The sequence below is a fragment of the Macrotis lagotis genome, chromosome 1 (genome assembly GCF_037893015.1).
Source record: "Macrotis lagotis isolate mMagLag1 chromosome 1, bilby.v1.9.chrom.fasta, whole genome shotgun sequence".
In the NCBI taxonomy this organism is placed as follows: domain Eukaryota; kingdom Metazoa; phylum Chordata; class Mammalia; order Peramelemorphia; family Peramelidae; genus Macrotis; species Macrotis lagotis.
In genome coordinates this window covers 840,709,262-840,725,947 of record NC_133658.1, presented here as the reverse complement: position 1 = coordinate 840,725,947, position 16,686 = coordinate 840,709,262, and the positions used below count along the sequence as shown (strand labels likewise).

At 42.0% G+C, this 16,686-nt stretch overlaps 1 protein-coding gene and 1 pseudogene across 1 annotated transcript; both read right to left on the bottom strand.

The window, feature by feature from the left end:
- Positions 1-537: 537 nt before the first annotated feature.
- LOC141489692 (olfactory receptor 52R1-like) lies at positions 538-1,423 on the bottom strand (annotated as a pseudogene).
- Positions 1,424-13,797: 12,374 nt separating this feature from the next.
- LOC141507710 (endogenous retrovirus group K member 25 Pro protein-like) lies at positions 13,798-14,151 on the bottom strand. The gene has a single exon (XM_074215637.1). The coding sequence runs from the start codon at positions 14,149-14,151 to the stop codon at positions 13,798-13,800; it is 354 nt and encodes a 117-aa protein (XP_074071738.1).
- Between the last annotated feature and the right edge of the window lie 2,535 nt (positions 14,152-16,686).

The window sequence follows — 16,686 nt, the reverse complement described above, 5'->3', positions numbered from 1 at the left end:
ATGGATAGGTATATAAAATTTTAGTTCACCCAATATATTGCCTTACAAACTACATCATATGCTGAATGCTACACAAAAACCATATACTTTATTTTTTAACCACTCATTGTTTTATGTAAAATTACTTTTGACATCAATGGAATAATCCAATTTTTATCTAAAAATTCAATTTTTTCTAAAAGATCAATGAGAGAACTTTTCATGTGGAGCTTTAAGGCATCTCTTCAATAAGAGGGCCAAACAGTAGTAAAACCCATTCTTTAACACAAAGCATAATTAGGATGTCACATAATTATCTTGGTTGAATTATGGTAACCTATTTGAATCTCTTTACTTCGTCATATTTTTTTAAACAAATTTTCCAAAAGAGTTCTTCTTTGGCTTACAAAATAACAAAATGACATTTTTGATGTAATATTATTTATCTACTTAGATTAAGGTTAAATTCAACTTATTATCATTTTGAAGTTTTTTAACCTGTGAAAAATTTGAGGAACCTCTCCCATATCTGTTTAGTTTTGACTGTTTAGTTTTTGACTAGATGATGGGGTTCACCATGGGTGGAACAAGGACATAGATATTGGCCACAAAAATATTAATAGAAGGAGCAATATGGTGTCCGAACCTGTGAGTGAGAAAGGAAAAGAAGGCAGGGGTATAAGATATTAGTATGACCCATACATGAGAGCCACAGGTACCTAGTGTCTTAATTCTGGCTTCACTAGAGGGGAGATGAAACACAGTATGGAGAATGAGGACATAGGAAGAGATAATCAGTTTGAAGTCAAGCCCTGCTGTTATAAAGGCAACAAATAGGCTATAAGCTCTGGGTATCTTGGTTGGGGCACAAGCCAGCTTGATTAATACCATGAATTCACAGTAGGTGTGAGGAATTATATTAGTCCTACAATAAGGAAGCCACCTAAGCATGAATGGATGAGGACCAAGCAGTACAATTCCACGAAGGAGGATAGCCAACCCTAGACCCTGAATAACAGTACTGGTTAAAATGCTTGAATGCTTAAGTGGATTGCAGATTGCCACATAGCAGTCAAAAGCCATGGGCAATATGATCCCAGATTCCATATTGGACAAAGCATGGATGAGAAATACCTGGGTGAGGCAGGTTTCAAAGCAGATTTCCTCCATCATTTAACCAGAAGAGGCTGAGTATTTTTGGCATGGTGGTAGTTGTAAGCATCAAGTCTGCCACAGAGAGCATAGAGAGGAAAAGGAACATGGGTTCATGCAGACTGGGATCAGTTTTAATAATGAAAAGAAGGGGTACAGTTCCCCACCAAAGCCAATACATAAACCAGGCAGAAAGGGATAGAAATCCAGATGTGAGCAGTCTCTAGTCCTGCGATACCAAGGAGAAAAAAAAACTTGTGGGATGAAGGTTGGTTCTGTTGGTAGCAATCATTGTGGATATCTTTGATCCTCCTCACCACTATCTCAGCAGAACTCATAAATACTCTAAATAAAAAAGGACTTCAATGAATATTTCCTGTTATATGCTAGGAAGAAAGGTACAAATTTAATCATTCAATTATTTAAGAAAACTTGGCACTCTAGCAAAGATTGTTTCCTATTGATTACCTGAAATAACTTGTCATCACTCAGGCTTACAATTTAATTCTTCCCACTCTTCCTCTCTACCTCATTCAAATTCATTAATCCTATCTTGTGGATAACTTGTTTTCCCTTCATAAACTTGACTGAAACTGTCTATTGCCAATATATCTCCTACCTTGTCTGGGTTTTCTACTACCAAAGACCTCAAAGAATCAAAGCATCAGGAAATATTTCTTACTCTCCTTACTCCTTCCAGCATTCATGATAAAAAATATGCCATAGTTTATGTCATTTTAATTAGATAACATATTTTAACAACACAAAACTTGCCAATTGCTACATTTACAATACAGATGAAGGTTATAAAACACCTAAAGTTAGTCACACAACTTCTCTTAGCTTCACTTTTTATGAAGAATGAAAAGACAGAGGATAAAAATATTTTATAGAGTCATAAGAACTATAAAGAAACAGCTATTTTATAGAGCTTTTTTTTTGCAAGGCAATGGGGTTACGTGGCTTGCCCAAGGCCACAGGCTAGGTAATTATTAAGTGTCTGAGACCGGATTTGAACCCAGGTTCTCCTGAATCCAGAGCCAGTGCTTTATCCACTGCACCACCTAGCCACCCTATTTTATAGAGCTTTAAGAAGTAGAAGAACTCTTAGAAGTCCTGTAGTCAAACTCTGATATTTTATAAATGAGAAAAGTGAGGGTGAGAGAGAAAAAGTGATTTGCCTACCTCACAAAGAAATTAAATGACTGAAGCAGGATTTAAAGCAGATTTTCTTGATTCCAAGCCAGCTTTATATCCACTACACTATCCAGTTACCTCAGAGAAAAATTGCAAGAATTAAATAAAATGGCATATGCAGAGGCATTGTGCCCTAAGGAATTGACAGTCAAGTTTGAAACCAAGAAGACCTTGTGTTCAAATTTTGCCTCTGCTCTTTTCTTGCTGTTTAACTCCAGGCAAGCAAACTTAACCATTCAGACAACACTCTAAGTAAATAAGTCACAGAGCAAATATCAGTGGTACAGACATTTCCTCAATGGGAATTCTTGATAACAAGAAATTATAATAGATTTTTAAAAATAATTTTAAAGGTGCAGTAAACAATAGAGGATTAGAACCATAGAATCAAAAATAGCTAGGTCCAAGTCATGCCTCTGACTTCTATTGGTCATTTGAGTAAGAGTAGGTTAGGAACTCTCCTAAGGAACTCTCCTAAGGAACTCTCCACAACTCCCTATGACTGCAAATTACAGAAAAGTTGCAGTTGTGCAATGGAAACTATTCTGATCAGAAGCTCCCAGCATTGATAAAATCACAGGGAATTGGTGAAGTGAGAATAGAAGATTCTTTCTTTATAAGATTCTTACTGCTGCATTCTGATCTCACCTTTCTTTCCTTGGGAACTCTTGCCTTTTAAAATTTCTAATATTTTCATTAATAGTAATTCAATTATTTTCTTCATTATATGAATCTGGCCATCAGACTCTTAATTTACAGCCTTTCAAATTTGCCTGGCCCATTTTAAATATATGGTCTAGGTGTGAGATACCTAGGTACCTCTCTCTCTTTCTTATTCTAAAAAGTCTGCTCAGATACCTAATAGTACCCCTTTCCTTTTACTTTTCCATCCACACTCAAGGAAATAACTTCTATATTTTGTTTTTTCTCTTTTGTAAGTTTTCAGACATTAGAATACTTTACTCATGCATTAGACATTCACATTCTTTAGACACAGAAAGACATTTTCTCTTATTAACTTATGCTCAGATTATATTTACTTGATCTTCTGAGAGAAAAAATAATTCTGGATGACAAAATTTATCCTCACTCTTGTTGCTGACCAGTCTCAGACTTTTCTGACCCTGGATACACATTATTGTACTTTTGCTCTGCTTCAAACCTTGTGATATGACAACATTTCATATACATATATATATATATATATATATATATATATATATATATATATACATACATGTATTTAGCATTCATTTTTAAACACACCCTTCCCCTTTCCATGCTATTCATTTCAACAATAAATACTTTAAAAATGGAAAAAAAGAAAACACAATTCATTAGTAACCAATAAATCAGCTACGTTTAAAAGAATAGGCATTTGCTCCACACTCACAATCCTAGTTATTCTTTCTTTGGAAGAATAAAGAACAATGTTTATTTCTTCTAGTCTCTTCTCTATTTTCTGATGAAGCATAGATCATGTTTTGATGGGTCTTTTTAAATGATGACTCCCACTGATGAATCCCACTGTCCTTGTAATATTTAAAATTAGTATAATATTTTGAGTTTCAATATATGTTCTCTCTCCTTCCTCGAAATAGTAATTCAGGGGAAAAGAACCATAATATCCCTACTCATGCTCATTACTACTTTTTAAAATAATCTCCCCAATGATCTCCAGCTATGTATTCCTTCTTGAAGAATCATCTTATCTTTCCACTTCCAGTAAGTTTTCTGCTTATTCCATGATAATTCTGTGCCAATTAATATGCTTGAGTTAAAGGAACTCAGGATGAGAGATTTAGGAAGTATTTTCCCAATCTTCTCTTCATTAGAGTGATGAAAATGTGATCAGATAGTTGACGTGCAAAGTGCAAGGTCTATAACCTAGATTCAAAAATTAAGTCTCTTCATTCCAAATTAATTTTCTCTTACAAATAAATTTGGCTACATAAATTATCCTTCTATCTTAGAATTACTGATTCAACCATTGAGAACTGAGAAGGATTTTGTAACCGCCTGCTCTAATTTCTAATCTTAATAGACTGGTAAAATGGCATGTGAAAGCAATTGTTTGTTAATTCTTTCATCTGTGCGTCTAATTTTCTTAGTTTGACTAAAAATAGAAGTGGTGACTGCATCTTCTTTTGTCCACATCACCTATAACTGACTGGGCATGATTGACATAGTCATTACTTACTGAGCAAATTTGCTTTATATTGGGAACAATGAGAATTTCAGGAAGGAAGAAATAAACTGGCAGATGATTGGCATGCTTATAAGATATATCACAATCATTGACCATGACCATGGACCATGACAAATTGAAGAGCTAATTTAAATTTTCAGGTAGACAAATGAACTAAATTTACACCTGGATAAAGTTTTAAAAGATTTTGAGAAAATTGACATGGGAGAGTTACAAATCATTGTTTCCTACCAAACACAAAGAAAGAAGTAACAAGTGAAACTGGTTTAGAAGATATTGTGAATCATTCATGAACTCCCTTTGAGCAAAACTGCTCAGCTGAATTGTGAGCCCAGATAAGTGACTTTGACCCAAAATTTATCTCAGGAAAGGTAAATAAGGAATATTTGGTTTGGGAGGCATGAGGAAAGATATAATGCTCTCAGTTTATCATCCCTCCATCATTCCTAATATCTGAGGTTGTAATAGCCCCCCAAAAAAGATGAAATTGCATTTTCTATTTAATAATTACCTTGTGTACTCAGGATATACAAAGAAGAGATACCAATATCTTTGTCACCCTTCTTAGATCTTATAAAGAAATTGTTGAGATTTAAAAGTGATATTACAGTCCCAGTTTGCTTTTGGCAGCAGCATTTATATGAACAAATTCCAAAGCTGATATTACTTGATTAGGTTTATTTCTCTTTCCCAAGTCTGTCCCATTCCACTGGTTCTTCTCATCTCTACTTATAGAAAACTTAAGACCTTTCCACCTGCAATTAGCCATCCCTATCTTAGGACCAAAATGTACCAGAATCAAAGCAAAGAATTACTTTTCCTTAGGGGAAGTATCTACAGGGAATGTCAGTCACAGCAATGGGGAAAAAATCAATTTATTCCCTTCTATTAATGTTCTGCTGAGACTCTGGAATGTCGCTGTAGCATAGAGTTTCTTTCCACGCCCCAGACAAGGTGAGGTACTGTTGAGGGAGGGGTCTATGAGACCCTCCAGCCACCGCCCTCTACTTACCTTAACCCAAGGTCTTCAGACGTCTCTGGCTCCCCACCCGGGGTGGGGGAGGGGAGAACAAACCAGGCAGAGCACCTGAGGAGAGGTTCACTTCTTTATTGTTGTTACGAAGAATCCCCCCGAGCCCTTCTGTACTTTCCCTTTTATCCCCAGACCTAACTCCTCCTAGTAGGTGGTCTTGCTCCTCCTGAGTTCCCCCCGAGGGTGGAGCCAGCCCATACCGAGGCCATCCCAGTACCCGACGGCAGGTTCTAACCTCTGGGCGTCTCACGGTCCTCTCAGGGGGCCCCAGTCCAGAGCCGCCCCTAATAACTCCCCCTTTTTGTTTAAACAGGGGTCTTTGCCGGCCAATGGCGAGGAGCCAAATGGTCTGCCTTAACCACCTCAAGGGATCGTAGGAGAATGTCTCCTAATAACTTCAAAAGGCACGGAAGGAAAAGGCACACTGCAATAAGTCTAAGGGTATGCAATGCCCTTTGACGGAAGTTCCATTATCCGGAGAACTGATATCATTCCCACCCGGCCATTGCCCACGCAAATGGGTGTGGTGATGGATATCAAGGTGAGGGGTGTAGAAAGCTGCCTCTCCGTTGGTTCAGAATATGGGCCATGGTCAGCCAATCCTAAAACAGCTGTAGCGTTTCCGCACATCATCAGTGGGACAGCTTGATTTCCCCAGCCAATGACACGGAGGGAAGGGACTCCCCTCGCAACTGCCCAGTATTTCATTCCCTGTTCATCAGCAGCTCTCCCAGTGGGTGAAGTTAGATTGTACCATTTCCCGCCTTTGCCCCAGGGATGCGTAGCCCATGTTAGTCCCAGAAGAAGCTGCAACATGAAGATGATCGCCAGGATGTCATGTCTCCTTTTGTTCCTCTGTGCCCGAGGGCGCTTCCAGCCTCGACGTCCCCGTTGTCTCGATGACACTGGTCTTGGTAGAGACTTCTCGCACCCTCTGGATTAGCACCCAGATCTCCTTGTCTTCCCCATCTGGCAGTATGGAAAGAAATCCCTGACCTCTGCACTGTACTATTCCAGGCCCGCGCCACTCGCCTATTGGATCTCTCCAAAAGACTGTGGTTCCTGTTAAGCAGGTACGGGGAGCCTGGGGCAAGCTTGTCTTGCCTGGGCTCTGGGTGTTGACACAACGATCCAAACCTCCTAAATATCTCATAGCAGAATTTGTGCCATCATCACGGAAATGCAAAAAATTTATGGTATATAGAGCTAATGCTAATTCACCTCTAGTTAACTTATGCCTATCTCCCCCTTTTTGTTTAGGCAGAGTAGTCTTTAGTGTGAGATTTGCTCGTTCCACTATAGCTTGGCCTGTAGGATTGTAAGGAAAGCCGGTGATATGATGTATGTTGAACTTTGCACAAAAGGTCTTAAACGAGGAGGAAGTATAGGCAGGACCATTGTCTGTCTTTAAGGCTCCAGGGACTCCAAAAACCGAAAATTGTGTATATAGATGGTCAATAGTGGCACGTGTGGTCTCCTTGGGTTGTATAGAGACCATGATAAAATTAGAAAAAGTGTCAACAGAAACATGAATTAGTATTGAGCCCATGTGTGTAATGTCCATCTGCCATAGTGCATTAGGGCGATCCCCACGGGGATTCACTGCTAATTCTTTGGGAGGTGGGCGGAAAGGGGCACAAGCAGAACACCGCTTGACTATTTGTCGGGCCTGTTCTTTGGTGAGCCCATAAAGATTCCTTAACGATCGGGCAGAAAGATGGTATTTTTGGTGGGCTAGCTGAGCTGGTATAAAAAGTGAACCAATCAATGCTTTATCAACAATTGAATTCCCATAATAGATTGGACCTGTGACTGATTGATGAGATCGTATATGCATAACATAAATGGGGTATGTGCGTTCCAATAACAACTGTTGGACCACAGAAAGCAATGTAGCTATTGTAGATCTCCCTTGAATCATAGCTTCAGGCAATTTCATGAGAGCCTGTGCACAATATAAACTATCAGTTATTAAATTTATAGGCTCAGCAGGGCATAATAAAAGAGCTTGATGAATAGCATAAAGTTCATTTTTCTGGGCTGAGGTATATGGAGTATTGAACACTTTTAATATTTTGTATCTAGGAATGTAAACCGAGGCCTTAGAATGCTTAGTGGCATCGGTAAAGACATTAGGTCCATTCACGGGTTGATGTGCAATGATAGGATCTGGCCTTTTTAAGGGCAGAGGGAGGAAAACTCGAATCTCTGGGGGAAAAGTGACCCTTTTAAATTGGCAAGTGGTTATTATGACAGCCCAAGTGGGTGATGTTGAGGCTAATTGTTGCAAGGTCAACTCTGAATAAGGGTTAGTAATGATGGGATGTTTGCCGAACAGTTGCAAACAACGCCTCATAGGTGTAAGGTAGAACTGTCCATATTCTTCCCATTTATCAGGGAGTACCGCTTTAGTCTTTTTTGAATACAGCCATTCTAAAATTCCATGTACTTGGAGGAGGCATCCAAAAGGGGTAAAATCATTTAGGATGAGGAAATAAATTGGGGGTGATGTTTCCACCTGTACTATTTTGACTTTGTATTTTTCCATAATTTGCTTTAAGGCACCTTTGGCTTCGGCTGTCCACCTTCTGGGGGACATCAGATTAGAGCTGCCTGGTAGAATGTTATACAATGGAGTGAGAAGGGAATCTGGTATAGGTACAACTGCATGAAGCCACTGAATTGATCCTATCAATTTCTGGAAATCATGTAAAGTTTTTACTTTGGACATGTCAATTTGGGGAGGGAAACGGGATATCCTTCCTCCCTGCAGAGTGTGACCCAAATATGAAAAGGGTGGATTTTCTTGTACTTGTTCTGGAGCTACCAAAAGACCATGGGAAGCTAGTACTTCAATTACTGCAGATTGCAACCTTTTTAACTGTCCAGCATCCACATCAGCCAGGAGAATATCATCCATATAATGAATTATCATGCTACCTGAATACTGTTTCCTGATAGGGTGCAAAATACTTTGAATATACATTTGGCACATGCTCGGGGACCTATCCCAAGCCTTCGCCTGGATACATACCTTTCCCCGGTCTTCGGACGTCACGGACCCGTCGGTCTTCCGACGCACGGACCCTCCTTTGGGGAAGGAGGGCAATAACTGGACAGAACACCCGGTTGCAGTCTAACAAGCAGGTCTTTATTGCTTACATAGCAGCGAAAAAAGCTCTCTTCTTCCCCAGTCCCCTCCCTTATCTAGTCTTCTGTTCCTCCCCCCGAGCTCCTCCCCTGTTCCTCCTTCATGGGCAGAGCCACTCCTGTTACTGGGGCGTTCCCAGCACCCATGTGGGCGGGTTCACACCCCCAGGCATCTCCTAACCCATAGGTGGCCAAGGTCCAGAGCTGGGTCTAGAGCAATTCCCCCTTTTTTTTAGACAGGGGTAGTGTCCATTTTTGGTCGTTCTCTGGGATTCTGGAGAAGAGCACGAGGGTCAGCCTTTGATAGCGTATTTTTGCAGCAAGCATATGTAGCAAAAGAGGCAGGATAGAAATAATCATAGTCTTAATATCCTATAATAATAAAATTATTTCAGATCTGAATTAAGCACACATACACAGACATATGTACGAACTCACAGAAAACAATCATTTTTAACCAAGCTGTGATTGATGCCCTGGCCGGCATCAATCCCAGAATATAGGAACATTTTCCTATCCCTCCAGGACAGTAGAGAGATGTGAAAATGTCTCATTGAAGTTTAACTACACATAAGACCGGTCAAGAAAAAATAACTTTTAGAATCAATTAGAATGTCTTGAGGAACCTCTTATATAAATTTATTAAGAATTTTTAAATAACCAATTAATATAAAATTTGAATGCATTCTTAAATAACTCTATAAAATATAATTTTAACTATTCTAGCACACAAAAAATGTAGTTATAAGTACAAGCACTGGTGATGTGCATTCTTCTTCCTATTTTGCAGTAATATAGGACAGTTCTGGCAGAAGGCCTGCAGTCGCTTTCACCAGGAAAGATGAGATGCAAAACGGTGGATAATAAATATTTATATTGGTGCTGAACGAGGAGTGCGATGAATAAGAGACATGGTATCTGCCTTGATGTTGATCAAGGCAGTCTTCATTAGGGATGTTAAAAACCATAGCAAGCAGGGGCCAAAAATACAAAGGAGAAATAATATGGCAACAGGACCTATCCAGCTGAATAACCACTGTAAAAATTGTAAATGCTTGAGATAATTAGCAATATTAAAGGCAGCAGTTTGATGATTTGAAAAAATCAGTCGAAATATTTCTCAGTTCTTGAAGCAATAAGGCTAACTGATGAATGTCTGATGAAGCATTATGAGATAGTGGTGTACCCTGTAATGCAGCCCGTATCCGAAGCCAAGAACCAACAAAAGAAGAGTTGGTAAGATTTACCTGTAATGGAGTGACACACAATGGTTTATATCTATAGTGACGAGGAATTTGGGTTATCAATTCATGGTAAGCAAGCTCATTCCCAATGTAAACTACTACAGGGGCCAAAGCATCTATTTCCTTTTGAAGTGCCCAATTTATATGATTTTGGGTGGTCCACATGGATGATTGCTGGGTCAAGAAGTTCTGCAATACAGATGCCAAATATCCTTGTCGTTGGTAAAGATCCTGAATTTGGAATTCCTCATAAAGTGAGAAAGCAAAATTTATGATATTGAAAGCAAGATCAATCACCTCACGCTTTTGCTCCGAGGTCTCTGACCCACTTGGTTGGAGCCCAAACTGGTTTCTCCTTTTCTTTGCCATCCGGATTTGGATCTGGTTGAATACAAAGATACCCTTGTCCATTTATAATTACTGAGCCTGGGCCATGCCATTGGCCATCTGGGCTTTTCCACAGTACTCGGTTGCCTATTGGACAGGGAGAGGGATGGCTAGTTGCGTGTGTGTGGAGTGTTCGTGAAGTTCCTGTGAAAAAACACAAAGTTGGGGAGGTACCATCATCTCTCAACTGAAGAAAATTCATGGTGTATACGGCCTGTGCTAATTGTGTATATATAAGGAGGCCACGACCACTGACTCCCCCTTTTTGTTTAATGAGGAGGGTTTTAAGGGTGCGGTTAGCACGTTCAACTATGGCCTGACCAGTGGGATTATATGGAATTCCAGTTTTGTGTAAAATGGAAAATTCTTGACAAAAGTTTGCAAACGCCTTGGAAGAATATGCAGGGCCATTATCTGTTTTTATGGCTGTAGGAACTCCACAAGTGGAAAAGCAGGTTAAAAGATGTGCTATCAGCCCATTCAGGGATAGAGTCAGTAAAATAACAAAGAGCACCTTCAGAAGCACAAATATTTAAAACATGATATTTTCCAAACATACAAAGACAACGATCAGACATAGCTAGGAATAAATTGGCCAGCATCGTAAATTTACAAGGGATGATTCTTTTACTTCTCTGGAAATATTGCCATTCTATGACACCTTGCTTTTGATAGAGACAACCAATATGTGACCTTTGATTTAAAATGGTAGCAAATATAGGTTGCTCAGGATCAAATTGAACTATAGACTCATGACACCTGGACAAAATCTGTGTCATGGCCTCTTTGGCTTGTGGGGTCCAATACCGGGGTGAGGTCAATGTGGAATCTCCTTTCAGGATATCATAAAGAGGATACATCAAATCATCAGGAATAGGAACTGTAGAACGTATCCATTGTATGGAACCAATAAGTTTCTGGAAATCATTAAGGGTACTACATTTCTCTAAATTCACCTTTGGGGGTATTCTAGATGCCCTCCCTTCACTAAGGGTGTGACCAAGGTATTGATAAGGGCTAGTATCTTGTATCTTATGAGGAGCCACTTGAAGCCCATATTTACTCAAGGAAAGGAGCATTTCTTTTGTTAATCCTTCTAGCTCCGTGGCTTGCTTAGTAGCCATGAGAATATCATCCATATAATGGATTATGATGGCCTTGGGGTACTTACTGCGCAGCGGGTGAACAATAGCTGCAACATATGCTTGGCACATAGTTGTACTATTGGCCATTCCCTGAGGTAATACAGTAAACTGATACCTGATTGACAGGCTTTGAAAATTTTTTTTTTGATGGTACTGAGAATGCAAATTTATCCCTATCCTCAGGGTGAAGGGGAATGCTATAAAAACAATACTTAATATCTATTGTCTTTATAACAAATTCTCTAGGTATAAAGGCAGGAGAAGGAAGACCCGTCTGTAGCGGGCCCATAGGGACCATTCTTTTATTCACCGCCCGTAAGTCAATAAGCATTCTCCAGGTGCCAGCTTTCTTTTTTATTACAAATACTGGAGAATTATAAGGGCTGGTGGTAGGCTCAATTCTGTGTTGTAACAATAATTCCTTAACTATATCTTTTAATGCGGTGAGCTTCTCCGTAGAAAGGGGCCACTGTTCCACCCACACAGGGTTATCACTCCTCCAAGTAATCTTTGGGCAGCTCACCATAACAGGAGCCCCTAGGAGTTTGTTGCCAAATGTTCAGGGGTGGTAAGATACAATTGTAACTGATGTAACAAATCTCTACCCCACAGGGCAGAGCCTAGTCCCGTAATCTTTAAGGGACGAATAAAACCACTTTGTCCTTCATAACTCCCATCTTAAATGACGCTCTGCTTTTCTAGCCCCTTGGTGGCCTCCCACCCCCAAAATAGGGGTGGTAGATGACATAAGTGGCCTAAACACTTCCTCCTTTCTCAATGTTTGCTGCGCCACAGTCCTGGGTCTTAATTTCTGCTGCGCCACAACCCTGATTCTAACTTCCTCCATATTCTTCCTAGCTCTTGCTCTGTCCTCCAAATAGCTACTTCCTCCTTCTTCTTCCCCAACTCCATATTTATTATGCTTCTTATAAGTTTCTCTAAGTTCTGCCCAAGGATAAATCGGAGGAGGATTATTACAACCCTCCTCCTCAGAAGATTCTCCTAATGATTCTCCCACTTGTGTGCCAATTGTTTCTCGCCCACAGGGACGAGGACCCCCCTGTAACATTGTATTTATGAGAGAATAAAAGGAGAAGTCCTGGTCAGTTAGGATTCCAGGGCATGACTGATCAAAAGAAGCCAACTGTTGCCCAACTGTCTCCCAGTTCTCTTTGGTAATCCCTGAATGTTCTAACCAAGGGGAGAACCCCCATACCTTATCTACAAATTCACGGCACTGCTTAATATGTGGCTTAAATTGATGCCGCTTGCCTAATTTATATAACTGACAAGCTAGAACTGCCTTTTCTTTGGGTCTAATCAGGGGAAAACCCATTCCCTGCCCCATAACTTCGTCCCAGATTAATCTCAAGTTAATCTGAGGCTGTCCAGCTCTTCTCCCTGTTAAGGGAGGCCAGGCGGAAATTCCCTTGGTCCCTGTTCGGGGCGCCAGCTGCTCGGGGACCTAATCCGAGCCTTCACCTGGATACATACCTTTCCCCGGTCTTCGGACGCCACGGACCCGTCGGTCTTCCGACGCACGGACCCTCCTTTGGGGAAGGAGGGCAATAACTGGACAGAACACCCGGTTGCAGTCTAACAAGCAGGTCTTTATTGCTTACATAGCAGCGAAAAAAGCTCTCCTCTTCCCCAGTCCCCTCCCTTATCTAGTCTTCTGTTCCTCCCCCGAGCTCCTCCCCTGTTCCTCCCTCATGGGCAGAGCCACTCCTGTTACTGGGGCGTTCCCAGCACCCATGTGGGCGGGTTCACACCCCCAGGCGTCTCCTAACCCATAGGTGGCCAAGGTCCAGAGCTGGGTCCAGAGCAGGCACAAAGTGGGACTATTGGCCATGCCTTGAGGGAGTACCGGAAACTGATATCTTTGGTATGGTTCCTGAAAATTTATAGATGGTACAGAGAAGGCGAACCTCTCTTTATCCTGTGGGTGGAGAGGAATGCTATAAAAGCAATCTTTAATATCTATTATGCTTATTTGCCAACCTTGAGGTATTGCTGCTGGAGAGGGTAAGCCAGGTTGTAGAGTACCCATAGTAACCATACAAGCATTGACAGCCCGTAGATCAATTAACATTCTCCATTTGCCTGATTTCTTCTTTATCACAAATACAGAATTATAAGGGCTTGTAGTGGGCTCAATTTTATTAGTACTCTTTAATTCTTCCACTATTTGGTGTAAAGCGGTGAGCTTTTCAGAGGTAAGGGGCCACTGCTCTACCCAGACTGGTTTCTGTGTAGTCCAGGTAATAGGTGGGCTGCTCACCGATGTTATAGTGGCCCCCACTAATTTCCCTGAATATGTTCCGGAGTGACAAGAGACAAAGAAAGCTGTGAGAGAAGATCTCGGCCCCAGAGGGCATAAGGGAGACCTTGGATTTTTAAGGGTAGGAAAAACCCTGTATCTTCTTCATACTCCCACTTAAGACGTCTAGCAGATTGAAGAGCTGATTGGTTTCCCCCTACCCCCATCACTAGTTGGGTAGCTGCAACAGTGGGCCAAGAGCTATCCCACTGTCTGTCATTTATGACAGAGCAATCTGCTCCTGTATCCATCATTCCTTCAATTAAAATGCCCTCTACCCTGAGGGTTATCATAGGGCGAGCCCGCTGTATAGGCTGGACCCAGTTCACTTGCATCCTAGGCTGATCTATCGGCTGAGCTGCCTGTAGCCATGGCAGGGGTATGGCTTTCCCTACACTGTCACCTGGATTTAAATATATCTCATAAGCATGAGGGTTGGTGACAGAAATGATGGATTCTCCTGGATCTAACAATTGAGAATGCGTGATATGATCTGAATAACCCGATAATCCCACTACTAACCTGGGATGTGGCTTTGGCTCAACAGTAACTGCTAAGGTTTCTCAGGGGGCCACTTTAATCGGGTCGTTATTTTCTGTGGCCCATACAGTTACTGCTTGGTATATGGATTTTTCTGATTCTGTGCTGCTGCATATGTTCCTGGGGGGCCCCCTGCAGCTGGGAGCCCCCACCGTCTGTTTCCCTGTTTTTTCATCTGGGCACGACAATACTTGACAATATGACCTGTTTTCCCACACCCATAGCACTTTGGCTGCTGTACCTGATCTCCCTGACTTCGGCACTGAGTCTTAAAATGTCCTGGTTTGCCACATTTAAAGCATTTCCCTGCTTTTCCAAACTGTTGCAGTGCCATTATCAGTGCCTTGTTGGCATCTATGGTAGAGGCAGCCATCATCTGAGTGGGTTCTTGCATGGGAGTGTCTAAAAGTTTGTCAATCAGATCATACAGGCCAGCTGAGGGGGGAAGGGCTGCAATTATAGATCTATACTCGCGTCAAAGCCCTTCTTTCACAAGTTGATATGTAAGGACATCAGTGCCTGGCCCAGTGCCCATAACTCTCCTTACTGTTTCCTGTACTTCATTAATGAACTGTATAGGAGTTTGAGAGGCGCTTTGCTTCAGTCCCACTAATTTTGCAGTGCCTCGTCCACTCATAGCACCTAACTAATCTAAAGCTTCCTCATGGCAAGTAGCCACTGCCTGCAAGACCCCTCAATCATAGGTTATCTGGGCATCCAAAGCTGCAAAGGGCCCAGTTCCAGTGATCATATGCATAGCATCTTCTTCATTTGCAATGTCATGCTGTTTTATATATTGCAAAGCACCCCTCCATCTATGCGAGATGCATAGATGGATCTAAAACTGCTCCCATCACCTCATTGTAATCAAATGGGGTCCACGGGAAGCCTGCTGAGGCATTTGTAATCAACTTTCTTATATAAGGGGCTGAAGGGCCATATTTAGATACTGCCTCCTTTAGTTCTTTTATTAATTTGAAAGGCACCGGACGATGATTCCTCTTTTCATCATAACTTCCCATATTTTCTATTAAAATCGGGTACAACCCCCAGTCCTCCCAATCTATGTCTTCCCCTTCGGCAGCTGCTTGTGCTATACTGGCAGCCAGAACTCCCTGTTTTCTCTGTTGCCCCTTTTTTCCATATTGAAATGAGGATGAACCTCCTAGGGACAAGGAAGTCATTGCCATAGGAAGGACGGGGTGTTCTCCAGACCTTGAGATGAGGGAGAAAAATGCCCCGCCCTCAGTTCCTCTCCTTGATATGAGGGAGAAAAATGCCTCTCCCTCAGTTCCTCTTTTGAATTTTTACCGCATCACGGAGGCACTCCCTCTTTTAATTTTTTACTGTGCCACGTAGGCACTTCCTCTTTTGATTTTTTACTGTGCCACGTAGGCACTTCCTCTTTTGATTTTTTACTGCGCCATTCTTGCACTTTCTTTATCCTTTCTGCTGTGTGTAATCCAGGCCCCTCCACCTCCTTAACACTCTCACTGGGGGACCCCTTAGCCATCCCATGGAGATCATCCCATGGGTACAACGGAGGAGCTTCCCCTTTACCACTCTCATCATCGGAGGGGTCTAACAAAGAGGACCCCACCTGATTCTCACTGTCCCATTGTAACGGAGGGGCTTGGTGTTGGGGACACAGGATCGCTCCTACTGCTCCATAGATAGTAAAATCCTCAGGCGTTAAGACCCCGGGGCATGACTCCTGGTAAGAAGCCATCTGTTGTCCTACTACCCGCCACCTTTCCGGGTCTATGCCTGAGTGTTGGAGCCATGGGCTAATGTCCCATATTTTATCTATAAAGTGCCTGCAGGTCTTAAGGTGTATCTTTATCCCACTGCGCTTTCACAGCTTGTAAAGCTGGCAAGTTAGAACCCCTTTCTCATTGGGCTCTATTAAGGGTAAGCTTCTACCCTGTCCCATCTTCCCAAGTACCCTAGTACCTGAGGCTGCCTGGCAGTCCCTCTTGAGCCTGCTCAAGGGGACAGGCGGTCAAATTTTTTATCGGCCCCACGTTGGTGAGGGCCAACTGTTGCGGGAGGGGTCTGTGAGACCCTCCAGCCACCGCCCTCTACTTACCTTAACCCAAGGTCTTCAGACGTCTCTGGCTCCCCACCCAGGGTGGGGGAGGGGAGAACAAACCAGGCAGAGCACCCGAGGAGAGGTTCACTTCTTTATTGTTGTTACGAAGAATCCCCCCAAGCCCTTCTGTACTTTCCCTTTTATCCCCAGACCTAACTCCTCCTAGTAGGTGGTCTTGCTCCTCCTGAGTTCCCCCCGAGGGTGGAGCCAGCCCATACCAAGGCCATCCCAGTACCCG